Source organism: Sphaerodactylus townsendi, linkage group LG02, assembly GCF_021028975.2.
Source record: "Sphaerodactylus townsendi isolate TG3544 linkage group LG02, MPM_Stown_v2.3, whole genome shotgun sequence".
NCBI lineage: Eukaryota > Metazoa > Chordata > Lepidosauria > Squamata > Sphaerodactylidae > Sphaerodactylus > Sphaerodactylus townsendi.
This window is the reverse complement of record NC_059426.1, coordinates 138,375,983-138,391,494: the sequence shown is the minus strand read 5'-3', so window position 1 is coordinate 138,391,494 and position 15,512 is coordinate 138,375,983. Positions and strand designations below refer to the sequence as shown.

Here is a 15,512-nt window from a genome sequence, read left to right as displayed (position 1 = left end):
ATTTTCACTCCCATTCCAAAATACTGCAAGTTTCATGACACCCTATCCTTTTTACTGCTTAGAGTCTAGTGTGCAACCATGCACGCACAGTTTCACAAGCAATTCATTGGCACAAGAGAAAGCTCCATTTAAGCGACCTTCATTCACAAGGAAAGCTTTCCATTTACAGGATGGGATCTGGCTCAGGAAAGCCTGTTAAACCAATGGACCCATATTTCTGCTAAGAAACAAGCAGACAGTGATGTAAATTAGCAGTCAAAGAGTGAGCTCACTGAGATATTGCAGCCTAACCGTTCCAGTTCTCAGAATATCCAATAAAGCTTGGTAGGAGAATAAAATTGTAATGAGATGGCTGACCTTTCAGGAGGTAGAATGGATCACACCTTTTCAGACTGTAGAGGGTAGATTCCACAATTAAATGTTCCAGTCCATTAAAAAAGTACAAATACAAAAACAGGACAGCAGGGATACCCTCTTTTACTTACTGCACTATTTTTCTGTTTGTAGAAACCTTTAAAGAACATTCCAAAATGTGTTCATTTATGATTGTCCACCTACAATCTGAAGTAATGCATTCCATTCTACCACCTCAGCATCCAGTCTCCTCATTCTCGTGCATGTGTGTACCAGGTCTAAATTTGACCTCACAGTACCATGCCAAGCAACATTATTTGGCTACTAGAGAATTTTACTATAACCCACTGTAGGGGAGAGAAGAAACTGGTAAAAAAAATCAGATTGTGAAAAGGTAAAGATCACCAGGGTAGAAAGAGGTGACGTGTGAATCAATTATACTCTACTTACACTCTCGGTTGTTTTTGTCTGCTACCTTCCTCCTTAAAAGTACGAGTGTGATGACAATCCCTATCAGAGTCACAAAACTAAGAGATTTCAGGAATCGTAGAAATCGTAGTCATGATTCTCTGACCACACTATCATTCCCTGCACATTGAAAGAACAACAACAAAAAGACAAACAGAGCCCACTTTACACCTGAGCTTGACTTTCTGTTCCCCCACACACTTTCGTAATGATGTTATAGTTTATACAGGCAAAACGAAGCCCCCACCACCAACGTACTTGACCATTACAAAAGGCAGTTCTCCAATTGTAAAAGCGAATCAATCTCTCGGCATGGTGTAGAAAACATCTTCCGGAAAACTACAGCGCGGAGAATGCTGGGAATTGTAGTTTGAATCACGAACGGTGAAAACTCGCTTATACATTTTAAACACGGAGTTACAGCCTCCTCACAATAAAGAAATAAATACCATGATACATCCATGGACTCCATATAGTTATGCTTTACCCATTACATACCCAGAGGCGGTCTTCACGCGCTTCACTTTCTTGGCCCCTTCGGCCAATTTCAGAGCTGTCTCTGGATCAGCTGACTATTACGCGTGATCTCCAGGGCCCAATGAGGTAAGAACCGGCAGCAATTGTTTGGCAGGTTTCAGCAGCCATGTTGGTTAAGGGCACCTGTTCTGAGGAAAAAGCTGGCCTTTGAGGCCGTGGCTTTTCTGCCGGTAGGTAAGATGGCGGCACTAGGGGGGGAGCAGATCACGTGATTCGGGTACCGTTGTCCGGATCTGCGGCTGTTGGTGGCGGGGAACGGGAGCGGGACAGTTGGTCGGCTGAGGCGGAAGCGTCGCGGGACATGGACTGGAAACAGGCGCTGAAAAGCCGTCTGGCCGCAAGCACCGACTGTAAGTCTTTGCGCCGGGACAGAGGCTTGATCGCTGACGTTTGTCTGCTAGCGGCATTGGCCTTAGAGTCGGCCTCAGGCCGGGTACGAGGAGCGAATAACTGACAGTTGGGGGACGGTTACTGGCTTTCGGCGCATGTGGGCCTTCGCCGCTTAAGCACTGCCCTTTGGCTGGCCGGCTCCAGCATTTACTGCCTCCAGGACGCGTGATGGTCTCCCATACAAGCATTGACCAGGGCTGACCCTGCTTGTGAAATCTAATAAGATTGGGATGTCCAAGACAGGGCACTGTGCAAGCCCAAGTAAGTCCCACTGTGGTCAGTGGGCCTTTCTTCTATGTAAATAGGATTGCACAGTCTGACTTGCCTCTAGGAGAATGTCTTTGATCTAATAATGTTGTGTGACTTTTGTCATTCTTCCCCATCCCACTCATTTTCTTCAATAAATCTTTGTACACACACACGTGTCGTCATTGAAGAAAATCATGAGAATGCGCCTATAAAAATTAAAATTTCTAGACGTTTTGAAGGCGGGATTTTTTTTAACAGACCTTAATTTATGTTACTGCTTTAGCAACATAAAAGGTTTCATTTGTACTTAAAGATAAAGGTAGTCTCCCTGCGTAGGCACCCAGTCATTCCTCACCTCACGAGGCTTACTATGTAGACTGTTTCCAGGATAGTTTGCCATTGCTTTCCCCAGTCATCTGCACTTTATTCCCAGCAAGCAGGGTACTCATTTTACCCACCCTGGAAGGCTGAGTTTACCTTAAGCCAGCTACTTGAAACCAACTTTCATTGGGATTGAACTCAGGTCATGAGCCAAGTTTTGGCTGCAGTACTGCAGTTTACCATTTTGAGCCACATGGCTTGCCATTTGTTACTTAGCATGTGAAATTGAATTATTTGGCATATTTGTGGAATCTAAAAGTACAAAAGCCTCAGGTTTCGATAAGCAAAATTGTGAATATACCTGTTCATTGAGAGCATCAAACTTTTGCATCCTGTGCTGCCTGTGTATTTATATCTTATGGCTGCTTCATGAGTTACAAAGTTCGTTGGCAGACACATGGACTCTCCATGGAGAATGTGATAAGAATGTACTTCCGAGGTGCAATGCAATCTGGTTGGAATCACTACTCCCTGCCCCCAACTATTTTCTGATCTGAACTGGCCCCAGAAGCTTCTGTTTGACTCACTGAGGAAACTACATGAACTTATGATTTTCCCTGTGAGGTCCCAGTACAGAACCTTGAGAGCATGTCTATTTGAATTTCCCCTTAGTTTTTGCCATTTGAGAAACAAGAGAAAGTCAAAATTGAGAACAGAAAGCAGTATTGTAGTAATGCTGTTTGGAGAGCAGACACCTCAGGATGTTGCAGTAAAGTTTGTAATACTGAAATGATGAACTCTTCAAGAATGTATTACATTATACACATAAGTATAAGTATATTGTGGACAAAATTAGCAATATGTTCACAGGAATTTTCATTATGATTCTTATTCTTGACTTTTTGAGTGAGTTAAACCTTTTTTAATCATTTAATTCATTCCAAATGACAAAATATTTCATAGTAGTTGCTCAAAACGTTCAGTTTTTCCAATGAGAAAAAAGTGAAAAAATGTCTTCAGAAGGACTGTGTGTATGGAACTGTATCCCATTTTATTCTGTCACCAATCCAGTAAAGAGTAAGATTAAACTGCCTTGCTAAAGGCTCCTTAGCTGAGCTGGAATAGCATTACCAAACTCTTAGTGGGGCCTGGGGATCTTCTGGATTTACAAATCATCTCTAGAGGACAGAGGTCAATTCCTGTAGAGAAAATGGCCGCTTTCTTAAACTTTGCCTTCAGCTCAATGTCATTTTGTATCTCAGTTTGTTCAGTTAGTAACAGAGACCACAGGAAAATAAATACCATAGACAATATTATGTTAAGAATATACTTGAACACTTGAGAAATGACGGAGAGAAAAACACATGTGGAATGACAATTTCTCAAAGAGCGGTATACTGGTCTAGAGCCCTGGTGGTATATTTACTAAAAATTCTGATCATTTCCACCAGATTTCAGCATTATGCAAAGTAGAAACTTGATGTGCCATTTGCCAATATGGTGTCATAACCTGGCCAGTTGTAAATAAGTGAACAGTGTGGTCAAAGAAACCCACCTCCACTTCTTCTTTGCCTCTTAGCACCCCTCTCCCTGAGTAATCCATCTGTCCCTTTGGGATCCATTGTTTTAAAAGAACACTCTTGTGTTCGTAGTACTATTACTTGTAGAAGAGTGCCTGGTTTTCTGACCTGATGAATCACTGTCCGTGTCCATTTAAGTTAAGGTGATCCCTGGTGGGGTTTTCGAGGCAAGAAATGTTTGGAGGTGGTTTGCTGTTGGCTGCCTCCACATTATGACCCTGGTATTCCTTGGAGGTTGCCCATCCAAGGAATGACCCTGCTTAGCTTTACGAAATCTGACAAGATCAGGCTAGCTTGGGGCTTTCCAGGTCAGCTGGTTTTTGAAAACCTGGAAAAGCCCTGGATGTGGTGGTGGTGGCTGCTCCTGGGGGTCTGAGCACAGGGAAACCGTGGGGAATTCTGCCTTCGGGAAGCTCCATTGCCACTGAGCTGTATCAGCAACCATACCAGCAATAGGGAAACCATACAAACCTGTCCTCCTGTTTGCACCCTGCTAAATCTGTAATACTGCAGTTGATCTTGCATAATAGTAACTGAACAAAGCCAAGCTTAACTCTGTCAAGTTTGTGTGGAGAAGCTGTTCATGTGTAGTTTTGCTAACTGACTATTTGCAAAGGTGTTTTAAGACAAGACTGCTGCTTTTCTTTCTCCTCCTTTCACTTCTTGTGTATTCAAAAAGCTATATTCCCCTCGTACTGATTGCTATTTTTCCTAATGTTGAAGAAGCTTTACAAGCTATTTCAGTTTATTCTCTGAAGTTTAAAAAGCTAGTAAATGAAATCAAGTGATGCTTTTTCTCTGAGGGGTTCTAGAGCTTGCATCTCAGCTTTAAAGGTCAAAGAAAGTAGCCCTGAGTTTTGCATGTTCTGTGTAGGAAAGAATGCTACAAGAATGGATGAGGGATACCACCACTTCATTGTCTGTGTAACTGTATTTGTGGCAGTTACAAGTAATGGATTGTATCTGTGACGCAGATTTCTTTATCGTATCAGATTGTTATGGTAAAAGACAGGGTTGGAAAATCTGAGACATTTAAAATTGATGCTGGTATTGGGATTATTTGAAAATCTGGAACTATAACAGTCTTTGTGTTTAACAAAGCAAGCACCTGTGTGAAGAGTCCATATGATGGACAACAGTACATGATCTTGAGAGCCAGCATGGTGTAGTGGTTAAAAGCAGGTGCACTGTAATCTGGAGAACCGGGTTTGATTCCCTGCTCTGCCATTTGAGCTGTGGAGGCAGATGTGGGATCCAGCAGGTTCTCACCAGTTCCCGAGAGTGGGTTACTAATTATTTGTGTGTGCCGAGAGGGGGTTACTACTTGGGTCCGCTTTTCCATTAGAAATTCCATTAGGTCCAAAAATCATAAAGCCCTGTTGTTTCCTATGTGACTGGTTAGCGAAGGTGGAAAACGGGATCATTCTCCCTGCTGGGCTGTTTTAAAAACATGTTTTAGAAATATGGTAAAGTTCCTTGTTTAAGGAAAGTATCCTTCTTTTGATTTCTAGAAACAACATTAAATATTTGAAAGTATTAAGTATTTGACAGGCAGTCAATTAGAGGAGAAGTCGTTGTTTCTGTTGGCAGTTGACGATAGGACTTGCTAGAATGAGTTTAAATTATGGACAGGAAAAGATGTACCTCAGCTGGAAGGAAAATAGGAACTTTTTTTTACAGTAAGAGTTTTTTACAGTAACAGAGAAATTATTAATGCCCCGCCCCGGAATGCCCGGCCATGCCCCCGTCATGCCCCGCCCAGCCCCATTGGCGCTACGCCACTGTTTGAATGCCACCACCATGGGAACCTGTTACTAAAATGTTTGGATCCCACCACTGTGTGGAGGCTTATCTGGTGAACCAGATTAGCTTATGTACTCCAACACATGCCAGCTGCATTAGTCACAGTTTTTCAGAGCTCTCTCAGCCCCACCCACCTCACAGGGTGTTTGTTGTGGGGGGGAGGGCAAAAGGAAAGGAGACTGTAAGCCCCTTGGAGTCTCCTTACAGGAGAGAAAGGGGGGGGGGTATAAATCCAAACTCTTCTTTTTGCAAAACCTCTTTCCTATAAACAAAAACCAGAGAAGACCATTTAATTACAATCATCTCTATCTTTTTGAATTGTATATTGAGTTGTACCTTCCAGCTTCATCTTTGGGATGTGATTTTCATTAATATACACACAGAGCAAACGAGAAGAATATTTTATGTAAATAATAAATACATACTATAAAATATATATAAATTTTGAAAAATTATGTCCTTAATCAATAGCCTTTCCTTTCTTTTTCATCTACAGAGTTTGCAGAGATTCTAACAAAAGAGGTTTATATTTGATTCTTTGGGCCTCAGAGTCCTTTCCAACATGTTGCTGAGAGGGTTACCATGGCATACAACTGTAAATTTTTTTTTTTTGGGGGGGGGGGGGGGGCTGAAAAGCTATTATAACCTGCACTGCAATTACCAGTTCCGCAAGCACAAAACACTAGCTAGATAATGGCATTGGTTACCAATAAGAGGTTTAAATTTCTCACTGCCGAAAGTGTTTAGAAAAAAGTTAATAGCTTACGTTTTTCAGGGGATGTTTAGGGGTCATTAGAATTTAGTAAGAAAGAATTTCCTCTGCTCGTATTTCTAGTCCTGGATTTATCTGTGTTAGTCATTATGAAGAGAAAGGTAAATAATTTTAGGTTTAAAAAGATACATATTATGTAATAATCCATTTGAAGATGTCAGGATTCATTACAGTTCAATGAGCTGAACATGGTTAATTTTTTTTTTACTTCACTTAAGGTGCAATCCAGATAGGAGGTGCAGGAGGCAGCTAGAGATGCCACCGTGAAGGTGGCACCATGCCACCTCCAGGGGGGTTTCAGGCAGTGTGGAAAGGAGGGAAAATTTAAACCCTTCCAGCCGCCCAAATTGCCCCATGGGACAAACAGGCTTACGTCGTACAAAACTGTAAGTCTGCAGGGCCAGGAAGTCCCAGCCCATCCTGTATATGCTGGCCCAGACCTCTGGGTTTGTCTGCCATGGAGCTGTGGGGTGGTGGGACTCTGGTGTTTTTGCAGCCTCCATCGGTATGGGTGCCCTTATGCCAGCGGAGGGAGCAAACATGTTGGCACGGTCCTCTGCCACAGCACAATCATTCTTGCCCCCGCCCCCATCTGGACTGTCTCAGAAATCTTAATTCATCTACTGCTCGTGACTGTCAACAGCAAGGCCTTTTCACCCATTCTGCAGCTCAGGAGTGGTGCTATCAAATTAGCTGGGATTCTTGTGTTAATATGTGACGTCCAACTAGAGTTACAACAAACCAGGATTCACAAGTTAGGCTGTAACGCTGTTTTAAAAATCAGGTTGTTCCCTCTCTACTTATCAGTATGAATGGTGAGGTCAGGATTTAGGCATCATATTTAACTGGTGTTTAATCAAGCTGTGATTTAGTGCAACATCTGAATGCAGTTAATAAATATAGGCTCACTATAAATGAATTTTGTGATAGTTTGCCATGTCATTCCAGATTGTATCGTGCTCCCTGATGCATCAACTTATAATAAAAGCTAGTTGTTACCAGCAAGTCTCATGTTCTTTGCTACCATTGCATTCTAACTGCTCAAGGGAAACTTTCAAAAGTAGATCAGAAACAAATTACCGCAAGTTATGTGTGGAAAATGAGGGACCAGTTTGGAAGAGAAGCCCATTGTGGGACCTTTGACTAGGAGGAAATGTATGCTGGTCTCAGGGAACAGGTTTACAGGGCATAAAAGCCAAAATATAATTGTGCAGGGTTGTATGCATGTTGAACATAATGCATGTATCAGTCAGCCAACCAGACTGTTTTGATAACTGGTCTGCTAGGATGATATCAAGGCAAAACTAAATCACTTATATATGAAAGGGCTTGGTCTTAATTTAGCCCATGTTGCCTCCTGTTGTATGTTAATGCCTCCTGTCTTATGTCAACTAGCTAAAAGGAGTGATCAGGAGCTGAAGGATGAAGAGATGGAGCTGTTCACAAAATACTATCTGGAATGGAAAGGAGGAAGAAAAAATGCCAGTACCTCCTATATGAACATACCACGATTTTATTACAGGGTAAGTGCTGTATTCATTCATTCTACCACTATTCCAAATATTTTTAAATAAAATCTGTCTGTTGTACAGGAGAGCAGTTTGGCCCATTCCACATTGTGAAAAGAACAAATTGTAATCAAGCCGTCAATGTCATTAAAACAAATCATTACTATACATGGAAGTGCAATACATGTGAATGCTGGAGTGAGTTGGTTCCTATCTGTACAAGATGTTTTTGACCAGAAACTAAAGAAGAAAGCTGTCTTATTCCCAGGATGTAGCATTTAAAGCATTTTTTACTCTTTGTGTAAAAGTATGGAGTTAAAGCAATAGATAATTAGAGCTGAATCACTACCTGTAACTGAATCCTATGTTTTTAACTAGGGGAGGCAATGCTTGATGGTTTTAGTTTTCCTTCTCTAGAAAAGGAAGGGAAGAATTCTCTATTTCATTGCCAAGTGTGGCTGTAAGTTCCTCCAGTTAAGTCTTCATCATATCAAGCTGCTAAGCAGGGTTCTGGAGCGGTCACATAGACATTTCATCAATAAAACAAGTTGCTCACGCAGGAGGGCTTGCTGAAAATTCAGCTGTGAGCCTTGTCCATATTTGAAAGATTTAGCTTCAGTATTTATTTCTGCTGTGAACTATGGTTTAGTTCACAAAAATGGCATACAAGGAGTTAGATCCAGCATAAATTTTCCATCAGTGGAATGGAACTTTTCAGCCTCTCCCCTCCCACTAATTGTCCTGAAATGCTCCTCTTGGGGAATGAGGGACTTTGAGGATTAACACAGGAGAGGTCTGAAGTGGGAAGAAGAAATTGGTAGAAGTAGTGCAAAATTGTGTAACCATTGCAGTCAAGTTTTCCCTGAATTTCAGATTGCACATGTGGGATCATATGAATCAGTGTTTCTAAGAGTAAAGCAAATGATGTCACATAGGAAATGAACAGAATTATTCTGGTCTAAATTCAGTGGACTTAGAGTAACTACATAGGATTGCATTGCAAATGTCAGAAGAGTTCTCATTTAGCTGTCTTCCAGCTGTGTTTTCAGTGGGGGGGAGGGGAAGAGGAGGATTGAAATATGTAATCCTCTCTGGAATAGTATGCTGAAACAGTGATGCCATTTTTACGAACAACACTTCAGTGATTTGTCCAAGACTACTCAGCAGCTCTCACCCTCAGTTTCCACTTTCCTTAATTCACATCTGTAAATGACAATAATTGTGACACAACTGAATGCTATGTAGACTAATATTATTCTATACTACCCCAGAACTGAAACTGAAGAACAATGATAAAATTTAAAAAGTAGTCAAAGCAATAAGTAATAGGATATATTTATTTGATTTGTTTATTGACTTTTCTACCTCACCTTTCTCTCCCAATGGGGACCCAAAGTGGCTTACATTGTTCTCTCTGCCTCTATTTTGATCTTATGGCAACCCTGTGAAGTAGGCTAGGCTGAGGGTATGTGACTGGCCCAAGGCCATGTAGTAAACTTCCATGGCAGAGTGTGGATTCAGATCTGGAGCTTCCAGATCCTTGTCCAACATGCTAACCACTACACCACACTGGCTAGGTTAATAAGAAACAGGATAAATTGTACTGTTTAGTAAATATGAAATGGCCTTGTTTGAATTTAGACAATTGGTCCTTCTGATCTGGTACTTTCACTTGTAATGGCTTTCCTATATCCCAAGCACCTGGGCCTTTCCTAATTCTGCTCCCTACGATTATGTGACTAGTTGTAAAGCTTTGACTGTATCATGCTAAATTCCTTCTTATATTTAAAATATTGTAGTGTTGCAGTTCAAATACCTGCACCACTTCTACTCCTGCTAAGTACAGCTGCACATCCTCTTTGATGGGCTGGTATACTGGTGGCGGGTGTCCTGAGTGGGAGATTCTGGACTTGTTACATGTTACATTTTTGCAGTATTTCCCTCCATGGTTTTTAGTTTTTTGAAATAGCTGGCATGAGTTGAAGTTCTAAATGGAAATGTACATCAGAGTGATTCTGTGAGGGAGAAGTACCTGCTGTACTAGGGGTGGGGGAGCTCTGCAGTTTGCCCTGTAGTTTGGGAATTTGTAAAATTCATAAGCAGCTCTGTTGGGTTGCTGTCCTCTGCTCATCATATTCAGCAACTTTTATGATGGGCTCTCACAGGTATTCTTCTGTATTCAGTTGTCCTTCTTTATGGAAGTGATATTGCAGCACATCTGTGTTGTGTCCTGCCCCTTTGCAAGATACACACTCATGCTGTGGGTGCAGATCCCTCCTTGACACTGGGCACAGTCTGCCGAGACAACTTTGCCTTTTTTCTCCAGGAACCGTTCCCAACTGTCATGGAGAGAGAACAGCCAGGCAAATCCAAATCATCTGGCCGGGCCCCTCGTGGACCCACCTGGACTGATGAGGAGACCAGAGTCCTCTTGGGTCACTGGAACACTTTGCTGGTCCAGCGCCGAGTTCAAAATATGCCTACCAACAGTGATCTCTACGCTGTACTTGCCAAGAAGATGGCTGAGGAAGGATTCCTACGCACACGAATCCAGTGTAACAACCGCATCCGGGACCTTCGCAAAGCCTACCGAAAGGCAAAGGATGCTATGAGCAAGGCAGGATCCGTGCCAGTTCGCTGCCGTTTCTTTAGGGAGTTGGATGAGATCTGTGGAGGAGAAACAGAAACTGTCCCTTCCTCCATAAGTCAGACAATGAAGCTCCAGTCCTCTTCTACCATGGTGCAACCAGGACCATCCTGGGAACCTATACCAGAAATTTCCTGGAAGGTAGAAGAAGACTGTGAGTCTGAGGCAACCTTTGATGATGAGATCAGTGATACCACACAGCCCGTGCATGAAGTATTAAAGATTAAGGTGGAATCTGAACTTGAGGAAGCCACTACTTTTCAGCTACCGCTACAAGCCATTTCCTCCTCATGCTCCAGTACAGTGGCCATTGCGCCTGCCTTGGAAGAGGATCAGCAGTCTGCTTTTCAGGAACCAGACTTCTTCTTGCCTTCCAGGCCAGCTGCTGCTCAGGCTCCACAGCCATCATCTCCCACCTACTGTTCGGAACAGAGTTTGAAAACAGGGATCCAGGACAAAGTTTCCATAGGTGAGTATTCCTCGTAATTTCTTTCATAACTCAGGGGGGCGGGGGGGGATAGCTGCTTCTGTTTCACTTACTAATACAAAGGAATGGTACTGGCCATGTTTGTCTCTTTGCATCCAACCTGTCTAGTTTACACAGGAAATTTTGTTCACGTTGATCATATCCGTGAGCTTATCCGTGAAAGTTCCACTGAGTTGAGTTTCTGCCCGTCTGGTTTTCAGTTTAACTTCTGAAAGGGCACTTAATCATGAATTGGAAGTGTTTGCCACAAAGTAACCAAAAGACACTTCTTTCAGTGGGTTGCTCATTCAACAGATGCTGAAATTACCCTGCCTTGCCACATGCATAGAATAATGCTGGTACTGCTATCAAACGGTTGTTGTTCTTTTTGCCTAAAGTTTTTTTTTACCAGAGAGAGATCCAAGTTAACAAAACTGGCTGCATACATAAGATGAGAATCTGTAGGATGATGTCAGGATGATGTTCTTTATCTGGCCTCTTTTTGCTGACCAGAAAAACATTGTTTTCCTAATAGATCCATAGCAAAAGAGAAACATAGTAGCAACAAATTTTCTCACTCTGGCAAAATTACTTTGATATGACAATTAATACATTATTATAGCTACTTCCTTTTACTGGGTATGTTAACACTTTGTTGTGACTTTTCTTCTCTTGGTGAAATAGGAAGATCAAGACAGGACTCAGAGACTGTGCAAAGGCCAGCCATGGACAGGAGGGCACAGCTGAGGGCCAGAAGACGTCGGACAAGGGAGGAAACCATCCGTTGCCTGCTTGAGGAGATAAGGGTTGGGAGGGAGGCCATGGACACAACATTCCGGCTTTTCCTTGAGCAGCAGCGGTCATTTCAGAACAGCCTCCTCAGGGAGATGCGACTGGCCAGGCGAGAGCAACGTCGGGTGGCTGAAGCAGAGCTCAGAGCCCGCCAGGAAGAATGGCAACAGAAAAGGACTCAGCATGTCCTGGATGCCAACCGAACTGATGCTGAGATTGTTCGCTTCCGCCAGGAGCTCAGTCTACTAAGACAGACTTTTGTGGAGTTCTTTTCAGCAGCGAAATCTTTCCCTGCAGCTTGCCAAGTGAGGACACCCTCCCCTGCACCTGCCCAGTGTGAAAGTTTGGGCCTTTCTGGATTACATTGGGAACGCTCAACCCCTACAGTGTCCCAGGAGCAGGTGCCTCCTCCAGACCCACATGTACTTGGGGTATCTTCAAGGGGGAGGAGAGGAAGGCCAAGGAGGCGTGGTGGTTGCACCCGGAAGCAGCTCCACAAAGAATAAACATGGTGTGGTTGAGCAGGTGCTTTTGGTTACCTTCCTGTAGAATTGGTGCTCGGCAATTTTTTTCTACCTCTTTTATTTCTCCACTGGTTGTCAACTTTGTTGGTTTTCAGTACGAAAAAAAAATCAAGTCTTCAATACTTTTTTAAACGTACCTGACTACAACATGTTATCACTGTTCATTTTAATGTCCTTATGAAGTAATCATAATTTTCACTGTATGATTCTCCAATAATTCTGTGATTTGTTTCTTATCCCCCTAATAAATTTTGTCATATATACAGGGTGAAGATATATGTGTATTTAATAGGTAAATCTTTCAAAAGCAAGTGGAATGAGAAATTGGGTCGTTGGCAGTGCAATCCTAAGGAGAGTTACTTTGGTCTCTGTTAGGATTTTACTGTTAGTTGGGAAGGTTAGCAGTCTGCAGTTCAGGATATGTAGCAGTTCACAAGCATATGTGCTCACTGTTTGAAGTGTCCTGTAGGAAGAACACATTTTTCTTGGCCAGTGAACTTCCTAAAAAAAGGTTATTTTCAAAATTCTCTAGGCTTTCATGTTTGGACTCAGTGGGCATGAAGGCACTTCTGGAGCTTTTCTGCCTTTCATTCCCTCCTATGATCTATGGACTTTCCCTCATGGCATATGATGGTAGTATGAAGAGATGCTGGTAGAAGGGAAATTAGCAATGGCCCTTATATATACTTGGGAGTACTATCTACTTGTGTCCAAGCTATGAACTGAATATAGGAATGTAACAGTGCTTCTAAGCTTTTAAAACACAACCTCCTACGTGTCTTTTTTTTGTATAAAGCGTATACTGGAAGGATGAGAATCAGTGAGTGGTCTATATTTTGGTACCAGAAGTATCATGGGCTGGCTGGCCACAGGATCAAATTAGGTTCAAAAATTACCTCAGACACAAATACAAGGTCATCCTCAGAACACAAAGAAGACCTCCCAGTCCTCCTTCGGATTCAGTTTAGTAAAAAGTAGCAAAATGTTCCCTATTCTTATTGAGCTTTCTAGTCAGCTTCCAGTTTTTTCCAGTATGGACTAAGTGATTACTTTTTTTCTGATTCAAGAAACTCATTGTGCAGATTCCTTGAGCATGTTTAAACTTTTACTTACAAGAATCTTCAGTGCTTATTGTTCCCTCTAAGTGTTACCCAAATCATTATACATGTTAAAGACCTGCAAGATATAATTCAAAGCTTTTCCCTGGAGTTTATTCCTTCATGAGGAATAAAACTAAAGGGGCGGGGGAACAAGACTTATGATCCTGCTCCTGGATAGAAGGGGGGTTCTTCTCAGTAGTGACAAACAAGTATCAGGGGTAAAACTGACAAGGCAAGGAAGGAATTGCAGACAGGTCCTTAGAACAGAGAAACGAGAGGCCAAATGAGAGGCTGGGGGTAACAGGATCAGTTCCAACTGTCTACAAAAGTGGGACTGATAATATTCTTTTTCTGAGAATAAGGAGGGGATGGAATGTTGGCATGAAAATGTGGAAACAATAAAAATGCAATCATTGAAAGATGAACCAACCTGAATGGAAATCTTTTGTGTTGTCGAGGGGAGTGTTCCTCCTGAGAGTATCAAAATGTTTCATTTTAGAGATTTGGAAGGTAAATAGCTAAGTATCTATGGATGGATACTTGTCATGATTGCGGAAGAGTAGAAATCTTCTTATTCCCGTCACTGAGATAGCTGGTCCTGTTGCTTAATGTTTTGAAGATCTGAGTCTTTGTTAGGATCAAATTATCTGGGAAGTGGTTCCAAGGTCGGGGGGAGGGGGGTAACAGCACTCAACTGAATCCCTCTTAGGGTTGATGTTTGCATGATTGATAGAGGAGCTTCTCTGCCTTCCACCTTAGCATGACACTACCTCTTGATATCAGATTAATTCATACTTCTATCAATCCCTAGGCACAAGTCTATGGGTTTGATTTCCCATTCTTCCACATTAAGCCTGCTGGATACCTTGGGCTAGTCACAGTTTTTCATAACTCTGTCAGCCACACCTGCCCCACAGGGTATCTGTTGTGGGTAGGAGGAGGGAAGGAGTTTGTAAGCCACTTTTGAGACTCCTTACAAGAGAACAAGGCAGGGTATAAATCTAAACTCTTCTTCTTCTACAGGGAAAGGGGAAACAAGCCATGTCAAAAAATAGGAGTCCCTAGGGGATGAGGACCTTGGGGATATCAATCGGCAGCTTTCTTAGCTGTAATGGTAAAATACAGAAGAGTAGGGCTGCATTTAGACATCACAAGGTTAATCTGAATATGCAGTGGCAGACTGTTTGACACATTGTAGTTTGTTTGATGACTGTGAAACTGGGGTTTCTCAAGCAAACTTTATACTTTAATATTAACTAGGCTTACACTAACAGTAAGTTTTTATTATGCCCACATTCGGAGATTCCAGGGGTATTGTGTGTTTTTTTCCGAATTGGCTACAAAGTTTTCTGCACTGCTCTAGAAAAATGTGGCTACAGATGGTATTTTCTAAGGATGCCTTCTTTTTTATTTCTTTTTTTATTTTGTCCCTTGCCCACTAGTGAGGTTTGTGCAACAAACTCTGGTTTAAACAAAGTTTATAACGAAGTCTGAAACAATGCTGCGGAAACTTGTGTATATTAGGCCACCCACACTTGTACATGCTATTGTGTATGTCTAGACCACCTGCATGTGTACATTGGATATTGGCTGCCATACGTTGTACAGCTGTTCATCCACAGTAAATGGTAATGCAAAGATGTCGAGAGGCTTGTATCATATTTGAATCCTTATCACTGACCACTGCAAGTGACTGTGGGGTTATCTCAAGGAATTGGAATTGCCTTGTATGTTCTTAGTGATGTAGCATTGGTCAGCAAGAGCCAAAGAACAAAGTTACAAGGAAGTTACCAGAGTGCAAGAATTCCTGTAGCAGAAGCAGAGCCTGAAACAAACACAGGATGTTAGATGTGTAAAATTTATCTAAGTGCATATTGATTAAAAAAGGCAAAGTGAGAGTGGAGTTCTGCCTCTTATATAGATACTAACATAAGTAAAAGAGCACATGAAAAAATATTTTGTTCAGGTGGCACACTTCAGTCTCATATTCTTCATTTGTTT

General features: G+C 42.1%; 2 protein-coding genes across 9 annotated transcripts in view; one reads left to right on the top strand and one right to left on the bottom strand.

The window, feature by feature from the left end:
• The window catches only part of LOC125426484 (protein only RNase P catalytic subunit), a 53,872-nt gene extending 52,360 nt beyond the window's left edge, over positions 1-1,512 (bottom strand). Inside the window, exons 1-2 of one of the 6 annotated variants that reach the window (XM_048484796.1) lie at positions 1,321-1,512; positions 805-942 (exon numbers count right to left, since the gene is read on the bottom strand). Coding sequence is in view for 2 of the 6 variants with exons in the window: in XM_048484801.1 (XP_048340758.1) it covers positions 1,081-1,088 (8 nt within the window). In the remaining 4 variants the exon portion in view is untranslated. The other 5 variants (XM_048484795.1, XM_048484798.1, XM_048484797.1 and 2 more) reach the window with 5 other exon arrangements.
• Positions 1,435-15,512, top strand: part of PPP2R3C (protein phosphatase 2 regulatory subunit B''gamma) — a 33,992-nt gene continuing 19,914 nt past the window's right edge. The window contains exons 1-4 of one of the 3 annotated variants that reach the window (XM_048484803.1): positions 1,435-1,529; positions 7,870-7,997; positions 10,309-11,098; positions 11,780-12,677. In XM_048484803.1, the coding sequence (XP_048340760.1) occupies positions 7,905-7,997; positions 10,309-11,098; positions 11,780-12,393 (1,497 nt within the window). In that variant the 5' untranslated portion in view covers positions 1,435-1,529; positions 7,870-7,904 and the 3' untranslated portion in view covers positions 12,394-12,677. The other 2 variants (XM_048484802.1, XM_048484804.1) reach the window with 2 other exon arrangements.